The following is a 14,220-nucleotide window of genomic DNA, read 5'->3' on the forward strand; positions in this document are numbered from 1 at the left end:
ATTTCAACTCCTTAATTAAAATAGAAAACCATGCAACTGAATTTGTAATTTCTGAAATGATCAGTTGCTAATTTATTTTACCGTCAGGATTTGATTGGACTCCATGGAAGATATATCAATTCCATTAACTCATCATTTCTTACATTGGATTAAATCATTTGATCTTGAATGTTTAATCAAAGATCAGAACTCACAGAATTGCGGAAACTAAATTATAACAGAGAACTAGCCTGGAAAGCCTTGGAAATGACAATGTAGAGATCAATGCCAACAATATATAAATGCATAGTCCACTTACCAAATGCCATTTCATCAACCTGAGCCAATAAAAAAGACAGCTCCAAATTTTAAAGGACAGCACTAAAATAAGCAAGCACAGCTTGCCAGAACCATAGGAAAAGAATTGAAGGGTGCTTGGTTTGCTGAGGTGGGAAGCTAAGTAGCCTGAAGACTGTATGTCACATTTGTTTCATAATATAATAATTCATAATCATATCTTAATTTGGGCAAACTATTAACATAGCGTAAGTAATAGTATTCCTCCACTGTTAACACAGTACATGGCCCTGAGAAAGGCAATGTTTTGATCTTGTTACAAATCAGAGGGCTTTTCAGAAGGGAAAAATACCATTCTTTTCCAAATATTGGTTTCTAACTTTAGCTGGTAATTTTAAGCCACTGCATAAAAGGAGTGATTTCAGGAAGTCCATCATCACTAATATTAGAACATGGGACATAGAAGAAAGAGCACCATGTTTATATACAGAAATCACAAAGGTTTGCAAGGTCTAGATTTCTATACTAGATCACCTTTTACATATTTTATTTTTAAAATATATTTTTATTGATTTCAGAGAGGAAGGGAGAGGGGGAGAGAGCTAGAAACATCGATGAGAATCACTGATTGGCTGCCTCCTGCACAACCCCTATTTGAGATCAAGCCCGAAACCCGGGCATATGCCCTGACGGAACCAAACCATGATGTCCTGGTTCATAGGTCAATGCTCAACCACTGAGCCATGCTGGCCAGGCATCTTTTACATATTTTAAATATATTTCTTATGGTCTGTTTGCTTATGCTACTCCATCATACAAGCATCCTCCCACTTGATTTTTGAAATCAGTTTTTAGTGTTTAAAGCATAATCATTACCTAGGTTGTGCTCAGTGGCTTTGCTTTTGTGTTTGCCTTGTGTTTTTGTGTATCCATCACTAATTCTTATCAAGCTTCTTTCAGTACTAAAATCTCTCTAAGTGCAGTCAGACATATGGTCCTGTACTTTTCACACAGCTCTTTTCTATCCATTTTTCCTTTGCTCCATTTAATAAGAGACTTTCTTGATTTTATCCCTTTCACAGATTATTTTATTTCCACCCCTAGATTTCTAATTTCCAAGAGCTCTTCTGTGCCGTCTGATTATAATTTACACAGACGGCAGTCCATTCTTGTTTTATGAAGGCGATTTCTTCTCTACGAGGGTTAAGCATAGTTCTTCGGGGTTGTTTTTCCTGTCTCTGAATTACCTGTTTCCCCCAAGTCTCCTATTCATCCTTGTTTCTTTGTTATGGTTTCTCTCTCTCTCTCTCATAATGGAAGCTTTCTTTCCCCAATGTCACATGATCCTTAGCTTCTTTTCCCATTTGAAAATGTGCCTGTGTCCCTGGGGCTGGTGGACTTTACCACATCCTGAATGGAAGTCACTTTAATGACTTAACAGAACTTAAACATTAGGTTTAAACTTAGGTGTTATTGGCAATTTCCACACCATTACTATATATTGAAGAAATAAATTTTTATTTTCATATTTTCTAAACAAAAATCTCATCTTTAATGATTTGCTAGCACAATCCATATGACTTCTGCAGAACAGCGTCCTAAACCTGAAAGAGTTCATTATGTGTTTCCTAAATAAGGAAAGAGAATCCGAGAAATAAAATAACCTGCCCAAAGTCACATGGCCACAAAGCAGCAAAACAAGATCAGGAACCAAGTCTGACTGTCAATCCAATGACTTGATTTCTCTGCAACACACTCCAATGAGAGTCAGGCACGAGTCAGGGTTAAGGGAGTCCTGACTTCCTGAAATCAAATTTTCTCTTTCCTGGTAGCTTTTGCACTTGCAATGAGCCCAGAGGTGATAATCCTATAAAGTAAATAAACATAAGATGTTATCTCCCACAGGGCAACTTCTGTTTGTGGCTAAATGAGCCAAGATGAAGAAACACTTCAAATAAAAGACTCAGCTGGAATAACACAGCAAAGAGGCTGCTTAGCTTGAAAGGGAGTCTGGCACATAGCCACTGTGATTCATAAACTATAATGTAATAAACTTGTATGAACAAAAATCTAATTTCCATATTCAACACTGGTTACCTGAATGAGCCATATGAGAGCTAATTTTTGGAAACAACATTAAATCTCTGGAAACAAAACGAGCCACTTGACACCAGCCAGAGTGTGGTAGCTAAAGGGTTTCAAATTCTACAACCCATGAATCCCTTTCCCCATCTCCAGATTCTAAGAGGTACCTCTAGAAACGTCTGAAATGAAATCTTAGTCTAGTGCAATGCTTGCTTTTTTTCATCGCCCCTGGTTGATGGAAGTATAATACAGGGTCCCAAATTAGGCATCTGAAGCAAAAGAAACGATGAAGACATCTGAGACTCAGAACGTTTTAGTCTTCAATATCACCAACTCAGACGCATTATTTGTCACAAAGTGACAGTAAAGTGTAATAAAAAATTTATGGCACCAACGTTCTTAGAGGCTAGAACCAGCAGTATTTACCTCCAAAGGCTCAGACAAACTTATCTTACCAAAACCTCAGTAAAGCCCCGAAAACAAGGAATATGAGGATAATTTTTTAAGGAAATAACTTAAGAGCTGTGGTAAATTGTAGTAATGTTCAAAAAGTCGTCCTAGCCCAGGGGTGGGCAACCCCTGGCACAAGTGCCAAACATGGCACGCCAATAACTTTTCCTGGCACGCAAAATCCTCTCTTATAATCTTCCATTTACAATTTTTTTCTTAATATCGACTTTTTATTTTTCAGATAAATTCAGTGTAGGTGCATCTTAGATAAATAAATAATTTTACATAACATGTATACATTAAAAAATAAATGTATTTTTCATCATCATACACTGTGTTTTTGTCACTCGAATGAATTTTATTATTTCTTCAAGGTTCTTCATATACGTACACCTTAAGAGATATCAAGTAGGCGTAACATGTTCTCAAAAAATTATGGTTGGCACGAAGAAGAATTTTGAGCCAGAGATTTTGCTGGTTTTGGCACACACTCACAAAAAGGTTGCCCACCCCTGCCCTAGCCAGTTTGGCTCAATGGATAGAGGTTGGCCTGCGAACTGAAGGGTCCCAGGTTCAGTTCCAGTCAAGGGCACATTCCTGGGGCTGTGGCTCCATCCCCAGTAGGGGGCGTGCAGTAGGCAGCCTATCAATGATTCTCTCTCATCATTGATGTTTCTATCTCTCTCTCCCTCTCCCTTCCTCTCTGAAATCAATACAAATATATTTTTTAAAAATCCAGTGTAGGAGCATTATTCATGGGCACTGACTGAGGCCAGGCTGAGGCATGTGGCCTCCTTTAGCCAATGAACCGTGAGCAGCGGTGGCACATGCTACTTCCTAGCAGAAGCTTTATGAGCCATCACGTGGCTCCACTGTTCTTTTCCTATTTCCACACATCAAAAAGCTTCCCACATTGAAAATTCTCTGTCGATCTGGAAACTAATGAAGCTGCGGCTCATTTTTCCATCTTGCAGCCGGCAGATGGAGATATTTTCCCCCAGGCCACTTGGCTGCACTGCTTGACCCACAAGGTCCAGATTTAAGCTATTGCCACAGAATAAAATGGCTGGAAGGTCATCTGGGGAAAGTGGGTGAACATATTTAGACTCTGGACTTTAAAAGGAATTTTGCAGTGCTTCCTGAGAACCCAGGGTGGTAATCTTGGTGGTTTAAGAGCACAGGAACTGGAATCTATCTGGGTTTGACTCCTGGTTTCTACCTACTCCCTGTATTCTCTTCAGGCATCTTAGATCTCTGTGTCTTGGCTCCATTTTCTGAAAAGTTTGCCTAGTAATTCCTCCTACCTCAGGGAATGGTTGTGAGGATCCAATGATGTATATAACATATTTAGGAACATTCAAGTTCAAAAGAAAGGCTCTATATTAAATGATAGCTGTTATTGTGCATCACATAAAATCTAACTTGAAAATTAATAGATGAGATGTGCTAATGATTTGCAAGCATCCTAAAATGACAAAGACCCAAAATATAAATCTGGGCCTCTTGACTCCTAGCCAAGATTTTCCCAAATTACGGATATTTCTCAGCTTTAGTTCTTCAAAGACAGATTGGCACATGGGCACATTTTTTAGACTTATCTATGAAACACTGCTCCCACTATTTTCATAGTTTCTTTCTTTAAATCGACTCATTTACTTTAGATAAATAAATCACCACAATTCAGAAAAAGAGAGAAAACACAAAACATTGTTATTAAATTCTAGCTAGACATTCTAGTCTGCTGAGAGCTCCTAGCCCACAGCTTGTTCTTGGTTTAAATGGAAGATTATTAGGGAGTGGAGACACAGTCCTTGGCTTAAAAAGGTTTAAAGCAAACTGGAAAGGGTTAAATTCCTCACAAGATGATTCAATGTTGATGCCGCACTCACAATGGCCTCCTGACCAGGGAAAGCCCATCTGCTCACCATGGCACTTTGGGAGAAGCTGTCTATGTACACTGGGCTGCCTCGGAAGAAAGGCCCCGAGGAGCCAATGTCAGAGAATCAGAGGGAAGGGAAGGCCGGGCTGGCCAAGACACCAGTGAAGTTTCTCACTCACCACCAGATCTCAATGCACTAGGTAGGAAGGCGTGTTCTAGATGAGGTCACAAGATCAAAGATCAAACCATTTTAACAAACAAGAATTAATTGAAGACACTAGGGCGTCATGGGGAAGCCCAAGGGCACAAGCCTTTCATATAGTATTCAGAATTTTTTCCCCCCCCTGAAATGTCTTTATTTATGTTAGGAAGTGTTCCTGCTCGGCGTTGTCAGCTTTATAATAAGGGGATCTCACAACTGCACTGTGGTTGGGGAAGTAATTAAATTTTAAGCCACCATCCACTCATTAAACTTTAATTTTAAAACTCTCAAAACTGAAGGCAAAGCACAGACAGCAACAACGCAGACCAGTGGCACAGGAGTTGTCTGCGTCAGTCACAGCCCTGGGCCCAGAGCAGGGCTTCCTGCCTCGGTGCCCCTTGCTGCTGCTGATTTTGATTACACGGGTTTGGCATTTTATAAAAAGCAGTGTGAGGAACAAAGACAAAGACCAATCCAGGTGACAGCCCTTTGATCAAGCTTCAGTAACAGAAGGAAGCAGATAAAGCAAGTATCTGAACAATTTCAGGCAAAACAGTCAGGGTATTTTCCCATCACCTTATTAGCTTTGCCTTTTTCGTGTGTGAGGCCTAGAACTAAAATTGGTTCTCTAGAAAGAGGGCTACAGGTTTCAGCAATTTCCAGTATAAACTGGTGTGGCCAACTAGTATCCATTTTTCCTTGTGTGTGTGGGGGGGGGGAGGGGGGGGTTGAGGGAAAGCTTAAACACTGGAGTGTATAAAGCCCGAGGCTCTCTCCCTGTTCTCTAGGAGGAGACGGCCTTTCTCTTGGGTGTTCTACTGCCTTTTGTTCATATCTCTATTAAACCTGACATGCAGTGTAAAAATCTGTGCAATGTGGAAAATGTTTGCACTACTCCATGACTGTCTTGTTGGAAATGACCATATCTTTTTCTTCCTTAAATGTCCAGTATTTACTAAATTCCTTTCATTAGTAGGGCTCAAAAATGTTTATTAACCAAAGAGATACTTACCTAGCTAGATTAGGTTTTTAAAATCTATATTCATTGTAGAGACATTGTAAAATGGATGTAATAAAAAAGTCACCTATAATTCAACCACCCCAAAGTAATATTATTAACATAATGTAAGTATTAAGGACTGTTTTTCGTTTGTTTTGTTTTTGTTTTTACTAATATATACAAGCAGTCCTTGTTCCACACAATGGTGTAGGACCATAAAACTGTGCAAGATGAAACTGTGCAAAATGAGCTTATCAATAAGGAAAAATATGATGATTCTGTAATCTTTAAAAGTCTTGGTCAAAACATTAAAATCTTTCTTAATGTTGCATAAATGTATAGGGGGATAAGAACATAAACTGATATTTATTTAGTATATTTTAATTTAAAACATTAGCAACACTGAGAATAACATTTTTAAAATATAAAAACTTATCAAGAATAGTTTGAACAGGGGTTGCCTTCTTTCTGTCATGTAACTTACTACATGAGTGAACATCTTTCCTATGCCTTGATGAACTGTCACATTCATTTTTTAAGATTAGATCAGCTTCCAACATTTTATCCTTTGTGCTTTCCATGTTGTGAAATACCTGAGAACTCCTTTCATGTGAAGTAAGTTATTTGCATGGTCACATCTCCTGGGAGGTCATCCTTTTCATCATAACCACTGTCCTCATTTATGTTCAGTTCCCTTCACTCAACTCCAGTCTCTAGCATGGTGGTCGGCTCACCTTTCCCAGGGTCAGCTATTCCTTCTATAACTATTTGTATTAGATCCAAATCTCACTTCCAGCTTCATCACTTTTTATTTCCTTGTGGATCTTTCTCGGTCAATTCCCTCTCTCAAGTATCCAATTTTTCATATGGGTTAATCACTAGGAGACAAGGATACTATACAATGACACACTTGCATGCACTGAGTAACAGATGTGTAGTGACCCATCATAGACACGCTTTGAAGGAAATATGGCTGGCCAGTGAACACGATGTGCATCTGTTATTTGCATAGTGGTTTGTGGATTGAAGAGCTAATAGTGAAACTTGTACTTTATTTTTCACAGTAACATACTGTATCAACTAAAATTTGAACTGTGTTGTTTGGGAACTGCTGTTATTTAACTAAATTGTGGGAACTGAACATTTGTGCATGTTGAAACTATGCAAAGTGCCTGAAATGAAAAACTATTTATTATATATATATTCACATCTATGCATAGATGTGTTTTAATAGTGTGCTATTATGTTATAATTCTTTCATAATTTTCTTTTCTCATTGTATAGTATTTCACGAGTATCTTTCTATACCAGTAAATATATACCTGTAGCATCTTCTAAAATGCACTGCATGTATTCCACTGAATGAATATAAACAGGGTGGCTGTACTGATTCAAGTGACATAATCTCTATACAGGGGTGGGCAAAAGTAGGTTTACAGTACTCACAACTGTAACCTACTTTTTTCCACCCCTGTATTGCTTTTAGAACTGAGTCTACCACATAGCAAGGATTAAATAAATATGAGCTATTATTATTTGTGAGCACAATGTAGTTGATTTCCTCCTGAAGAGAGCTTAGATAGTTCCTAATATTTAGCACAGCATTATGGTGAATATTTTGGTACATGGATCACTGTATGCATGAAATGGTTGTTTTAGAAGTTTAGCACAGTCTCAGCTATTCATACACAACTATTCATACAAGGTTCTTAGATCATGATTCTTGCCAAGAGAATACGGAGACAACAGCTGGTCTGTGGTGGAGAGGGAAGGTGGAAGATGGAACTCTGAATTTCTGAGTTGAAATACTTGTGGGTGGGACAGCCTGGTGGAGTTATAAGACAGGTAACAATAAATATTCACCTTGAGTTTGTAAGAGATGTAGATGTTTGGTGGAAAGTACATGCATACATAGGTGGGAAGTAAAGCCCTGGGGTGTGAGATCTACCAGGGAGAGCCAAAGGGAAGACACTAAAGGACAGAACCCAAGTCAAAACTCAATATTTAAAAATGATAAGCATTGAAGGTAACAGTAACAATAAAAACTTCACTGAGCCCTTACTATGAGCCAGATAGACTGTCAAGCACTTTATATCTCTATTGATGCTCAAATAACCATCTTTCTAAGGAAAGTGTTATTATTATTATTATTATTATTATTATTGCCTTTTTGTAGATTAGAAAGTTGAAGCTTACAAAAGTTAATTATCTAGCCTGTGGCCATTACTAAATTAAAACATGGTGCAGGCAGGATTTCCACACATAACATTGTTTCTAGGATCTTAGCCTTTTGTGTTCATTATCATTGTTATGTAATAAATTACCCCCAAACTGAGAGGCTTAAAATAATAAACATTGGTTATTTCATAATATATGTGTGTCAAGAAGCCGGGCAAGGGTCAGGGTGCCTCTGACTCAAGTATTGGCTAGGGCATGGTCTCATTTGAAGGTTCAGTGGGGCAGGGCTTCGCAGGCCTCAGTCGCAGGCCACATGGGCCTCTCAACAGGGCAGCCTCAGGTCACAGGAGCTGGCTTCATCCGAATGAGTGATTCAAGATGAAAGCCATAGTCTTTTCATAACTGAATCTTGAAAGTGACATCCCATTATTTCTGCTTATTCTATTTGTTAGAAGCAAATCACTAAGTCCAGTCCACATTTAAGCAGAAGGAAACATACAAGGGTATAACTATAAGGAGTCAAGGATCACCTTAGAGGTGCAGGGTAGAGGGTGCCTATCTCACCACTCCTCACATATCAGATCAGGCTAACTCCTAGGTCTCAGGAACCAAGGGGTTGGTTCTTACACATTACTGAGCAATACTCTATTATCTAGGCTTATCGTTTTAGTTCTTTGTTCTGCTATGAGGAGAGAGTTTAACCTGAAAAATGTAATGAGAAACTCAGAAAACTAATAATTGTGAGGTTGGAAAAACACACTGAAATTTTCAGAAAATTGAGAAGAAACTCAACAGAGACCTGCAAATAATGAAAGATGATGTATGATGACTTGTAGCTCTTCCATGTAAATGAGAGTAAAATACAGCGGCCTTAAATGGCACATGTAGGATTTCACATAAGCATAAAGGGTAAAGCCCTGGTGGGAATTGCTGTTAAGTACAAGAATAGGAGGCCACCGAAAATTGCACACATTCTTACAATTGTGAACGGGGTGGGGGGTTTCCTGAACATGAGGGTTGTGAAAGGTTTTTCCTGGATTCTGTGAACATTTAGATGAAGGAAGCCAAATCTTCCGTGTCAGGCCACTTTAAGTGTTCCTGAAAGTTAGTTTCCGCCAGCAAAAGAACTCCGATACAAGTTATTGCCATTTGTTTGCGAGGGAGCCAGCTTTAGTTCTGTGTCCTTTTCTTTTGGAGAACCAGAGATGATTTCCACTGTGTTTCTATGAGAGTGGAGCCGGAGCCGTTGATCCTCGCTCTATCCAGATGGTTCGCATTGCCTCGGCTAATGTCTGTTAAACCGTTTAATGATGTTAGTAATCCCTTTAATATATTTAAATTTGTGTGCAGGCTAAAGGGGGGAAGATCTAGTGCAGACTGGAAGTCACAGCTCCTGCTGGACTTCTGTGGATTTGTTAAATCCAGCTGTGGTCTCCAGTACTTGTTCCAATTTTGACGAATTCCAAGTAACCTCTTCCTTTAAGCTGTGACACTCCATTGTGATGGTTCGCTCACAGGGACAATCAGGGAATGTGGGCCTGACTCTTTTGGAAATGTATGCCTTTATTGCAAAATGCATATTTTACAAAAATCATTTCATCACAGTGTTCATTCTGTAGAGAACAAAACATGTGATAACGGAAAGAATGTCAACAGCAAGAGAATCTTCTACATTCAAGAATCCCAGGCCTGTCAATTTTCATTCTTAAATAGCTCCAGCCTATCCCAATCAGATCCTAATGAAGGCCTCCCAGCTGGCTTGTCTCTTCACTGTCAATCTCACTCCTATAAAGAGAATAAAAATACCTAACATATATTGATAGGTTACTCTTGGCATAGGCACAGTGCCAAATGCTGGTATAATCTCATTTAATCTTCATAATAAAGTGAGGAGGTAAATTCTATTACCATCTCCATTTTACAGATGAGTAAACGAAGATTTAGCAAACTTGCCCAAATTAAATCAATTCTGTTCTTCCCATCCAACCAGAATGTGAATGCCAATCATCTCACTTGACTGATTAAATCCTGACTGGCTCCTTGGAACAATCAAAGTGAAGCACAAATTCCTCTGCATGGCATTTAAATAATATGATCACAGTCAAATACTAAGTATTTTCTAGGTGTCCAGAATTTGACCCACATGGTTACAAACCCTTACCCCAACCCTACGAGATAAGTGTGCTTTTCTTTGTGGTGGATGAAGAAATGAAATCTGGAAGGGAATTGCCAGGGTTACACTGCTATTGTTAGTTGAGGGCAATGGGGTTAAAACCAGGTCTGTTTGACCCCAATCCTGGACTCTCCCCTCACACTCTGCCTTTCTCATCTCCTAGTCTCTACCAACCTCTAAGACTTCCTCTTCTCCTTTTCCTCCCCTTCATCCACTCCTACACTCAAGTAATTCTGAAATATACTCTCCCCATAACCCAGATATTTTCTGTCCTTATTCACCTGGAAAGCTTCTAGATACATTTAAGACTCAGCTTAATCAATCCTCTTCTCATGAACCTTTTTTTTTATCTTCCTCCCTCCAATCTCTCACCATTAAAAGATGATATCTATTTTATTTTCAACGACACTTTGTAAATGATTGTGAGGAGGCTGCTGCCTTATTTTATTACAAATGTTTATTTATAATAGACAGTGATGAGCAATCATATATTGATTCATTTTGGTCAACTAATTATTCCTGAATGCCTACTGATGTGTCTTATATTTATCTCTGTTTTCCCAGCTCTTAGCACAGTGCTTGACATGTAAATATTTCTAAAAAATGGCTGTATAAATGAATGGCTAAGTAAATGGAGGCTTCACAGAGGAACGTGCAGGAGCTGAATCAATAGCAGTCATTTCTGGTTCAGATTATAAAGCTCCTGAAGTACGGCTTCCCATGATTCCACTTGCCTTCTCCTTTCATGGACAGGACCTCCTTGCTTTAAACTATTTTAAAAGATGCATTAAACCAGTGGTTCTCAGCCTTCTGACCCTTTAAATACAGTTCCTCATGTTGTGACCCAACCATAAAATTATTTTCGTTGCTACTTCATAACTGGAATGCTGCTACTGTTATGAATCGTAATGTAAATATCTGATATGCAGGATGGTCTTAGGCGACCCCTGTGAAAGGGTCGTTCGACCGCCAAAGGGGTCGCGACCCACAGGTTGAGAACCGCTGCATTAAACAGTCAAGGAACTTTTCTAACTCCTGAAAGTTGCAAAGGCAAAGGCAACTTCGCTCGGTAGTTCCAACAGTGCCCCTTCAAGTCCTCGGCTCTCCTCTCGCCTACCCTGTATTTAAAGTATCAACCAGTATGTAAACTACAGCATGCAGGCATGTCTAGTAGACTGGACCTGGGAAGGGACTGGGATGGCTGCTCTTGCCATCATTTCTCTGCTAAGTTTCAGTGACTACATCACCATAAAGACATGAGGTTGCGTTCAGCTTCACCCCTAGATCCTGAGGACTAAGAATATCATTTCTGTCCATTCTAATCTGACAGGGCCATGCTTCTCTCTTGCTTGTCTCCTGACACCCACCCTTTTCCCCTCAGCTGCCCAATATTCCTTGGCTCTCAGCAATACTGTCCCTGTCACTGCTCTTCCTGGTCAGACCCACTCTGCCCTCACAGAGTGGAAATACAGATTGCCACTGGGAAGTGTCAGGATTCTCGCAGGCCAGGGAAGGGAGAGATTACTTGTACTGTTTCTTGTGGCCATGTCTCGGCTCACACACACTGTCCATGACTGAGGTCAGCTGTGGGGTGTGAGTGTGCATGTGTGTGGTGTTGGGTGGTTCTGAGGCAGTATTTGAGATCTGACCTATTTGAAATCTGAACAATCAGCCAACAAGATTCACTATTTTTCAGGTCATACCATATATATTTACACACACACACACACACACACACACACACACACACTATTATTGCTTCTGGCTCAATAATAATAATAATAATATCTATTATTTATGGAATCCATTTATGTTAGACACTGTGCTAAATGCTTTGAATGGACTGTCTCCTTTAATCTTTACAATCACCTTCTGAAGCAGATGTTATCATGACCCTCTTTCATACAGAGAGAAACCAAGACTTGGGAGAGGTAAGAAGTGTGCCTTCCACTGCACAGCAGGGAAGCTGGGTCTGAGTGGGGCTGGGCCTCCCCACTCTTGAGTGAGAAGCTGGGCTCTGGTTGCAGGCTGGAGGCTACACAAAAGCCACGCCCACAACTGTCACTCCCTTAAGCCGGTGCCCTTACACCCACGTTTCACTGACTTTCACTTGATGTGCACAGACCTAAGGGGTGCATGTGCAAACGTTTGAGAGACCTGCGATGAAGACAAGGCGGGGAGCTGAGCCATAATCGTCATGAGGGAGTCCCCTCTGTTGCATCTGTCCTTTATCTGTCTGTCCTGAAAGCACTGAAGCATGAGAAACATAGAGACAGAATATAGAGTGGAAATACTGACAGAACAATGGCCTAATTAGTTTGTCCAAAGGAACCCCAGCCAAGAGCAATTTGGCTTGATTATGCATGGACTTAAAATGTGTCCCTGCCAATCACACTGGCATCATTATAAAAATGAACCCAGACCACGGCTGGCCAGTGAATTGGACCCTGGCAATTTATATAAGATTAACTGAAAGACTACTGTATTATAGGTATGGGGTCAGGCTCTATGTACAATATTTAGATGAAAAGGTATGATTTTTGCTCTCCCCTCAGAGTTCATTACCAAGAAGAGGGCCCATAAAATCAGGTGGTTAAGGGAGCTAGAGATTAGGTTATTGGAGTAGTGAGTACTTTTGAGCTTTGGAGATTAGGGTCATGTTCTTAGGAGGTGATCTGGGAAGGCTTCAAGGAGGAGGAGACATTTTACATCAAAAGGCAGAAAGGCTGGGGGAAGGCAGGCTGAAAAAAGAGAATGTCAATATTTAACAAGCTATACCAACTAGAGTAGGCAAACTGAGTTTGGGCATATTGTATTAACTTAGAGAAACTGCTTCACTTTTAGATCAGCTTACAAAGTTAATACAATCTCTTTAAAAATTTTAAATGACTTCCTAGTCCTAAAATATTGGCTTTCACTGACACACAGAAGTGAACTCAGTTCACGAATTTTATAAACATGTGAGTCCCACTCACATGCCAGGCAGTGTCCTTGTCATCATGGATAGAGATGAGGCAAGTCCCCTTACAGAGTTTGCAGCCTACAGAGGGAAAAGAAATTAAATGGCTCAGATAAATTAGAAATATATAATTATGACTTGAGGGGAAAGAAAGGAGCAGGGTCCCGTGAAAGGGGGTATTGGGAACAGACACAATTAAATGGGTGTCAGGGAGGGGTTATGGAGAAAGGCTCAGAGCAAGGGACATTTGGGGCCGGATCTACAGGGTGAGTAGGGTCAGGCTGGAGAGGAGTGTCCAGGTGAGGTGAACCAGGGTGCTAGGAGCACGGGGTAGGAAACAGATGGGAGGAGTGGCAGGCAAAGCACTCTGAGGGGGAAGATGGACTGTATGAGAGGAACTTGGAGAGAAGCAGAGGGTCCAAGTCTCATGGGAACTTGCAGGCTCTTTTCTGCCAGCAACTGTAGCTCTGTTCTCAAGAATAAGTAGTGTTGTAGGTAGAACTAAAGGAACTCAAGGCAACAAAAGACGGGGGGCAAAGAACTCAGATGCTGGAGTCAGCCAGACCTGGCATAAATCTCGGGTTCCCCTAGGAGACGCTCCAACCCAGCCTCCCTAAAACCCACTTTAGTCAACTTCAGTTATCAGATATTACAGAAAGAAACTAAAATGGAACTAACCTCTAGTGCAGCGGTTCTCAACCTGTGGGTCGCGACCCCTTTGGCGGTCGAACGACCCTTTCACAGGGGTCGCCTAAGAACATCCTGCATATCAGATATTTACATTACGATTCATAACAGTAGCAGCATTCCAGTTATGAAGTAGCAACGAAAATAATTTTATGGTTGGGTCACAATATGAGGAACTGTATTTAAAGGGCCAGAAGGTTGAGAACCACTGCTTTAGTAGGTGTTAGGATTAAAAGAGATAATGTATTTGAAGAACAGTGCCTAGAATATAGTAAACAATTTAAAAATAAATTATGATTATTACCAAGCAACATCTTGGTTATGAAAAATC

At 40.2% G+C, this 14,220-nt stretch overlaps 1 protein-coding gene across 3 annotated transcripts in view; it reads right to left on the reverse strand.

Moving 5' to 3' along the window:
* LOC118670889 (cytochrome P450 7B1) overlaps positions 1 to 14,220 on the reverse strand; it is a 153,391-nt gene that overhangs the window by 33,830 nt on the left and 105,341 nt on the right. The window contains exon 1 of one of the 3 annotated variants that reach the window (XM_036338378.1): positions 13,219 to 13,256. The exons of the other annotated variants lie outside the window; for them this stretch is intronic. Within the exon in view, the coding sequence (XP_036194271.1) occupies positions 13,219 to 13,244 (26 nt within the window). The 5' untranslated portion in view covers positions 13,245 to 13,256. Of the gene's footprint in view, positions 1 to 13,218; positions 13,257 to 14,220 lie in introns of those variants that run through there. 3 annotated transcript variants of the gene reach the window in all.

The sequence above is a fragment of the Myotis myotis genome, unplaced genomic scaffold (assembly GCF_014108235.1).
Source record: "Myotis myotis isolate mMyoMyo1 unplaced genomic scaffold, mMyoMyo1.p scaffold_m19_p_16, whole genome shotgun sequence".
In the NCBI taxonomy this organism is placed as follows: domain Eukaryota; kingdom Metazoa; phylum Chordata; class Mammalia; order Chiroptera; family Vespertilionidae; genus Myotis; species Myotis myotis.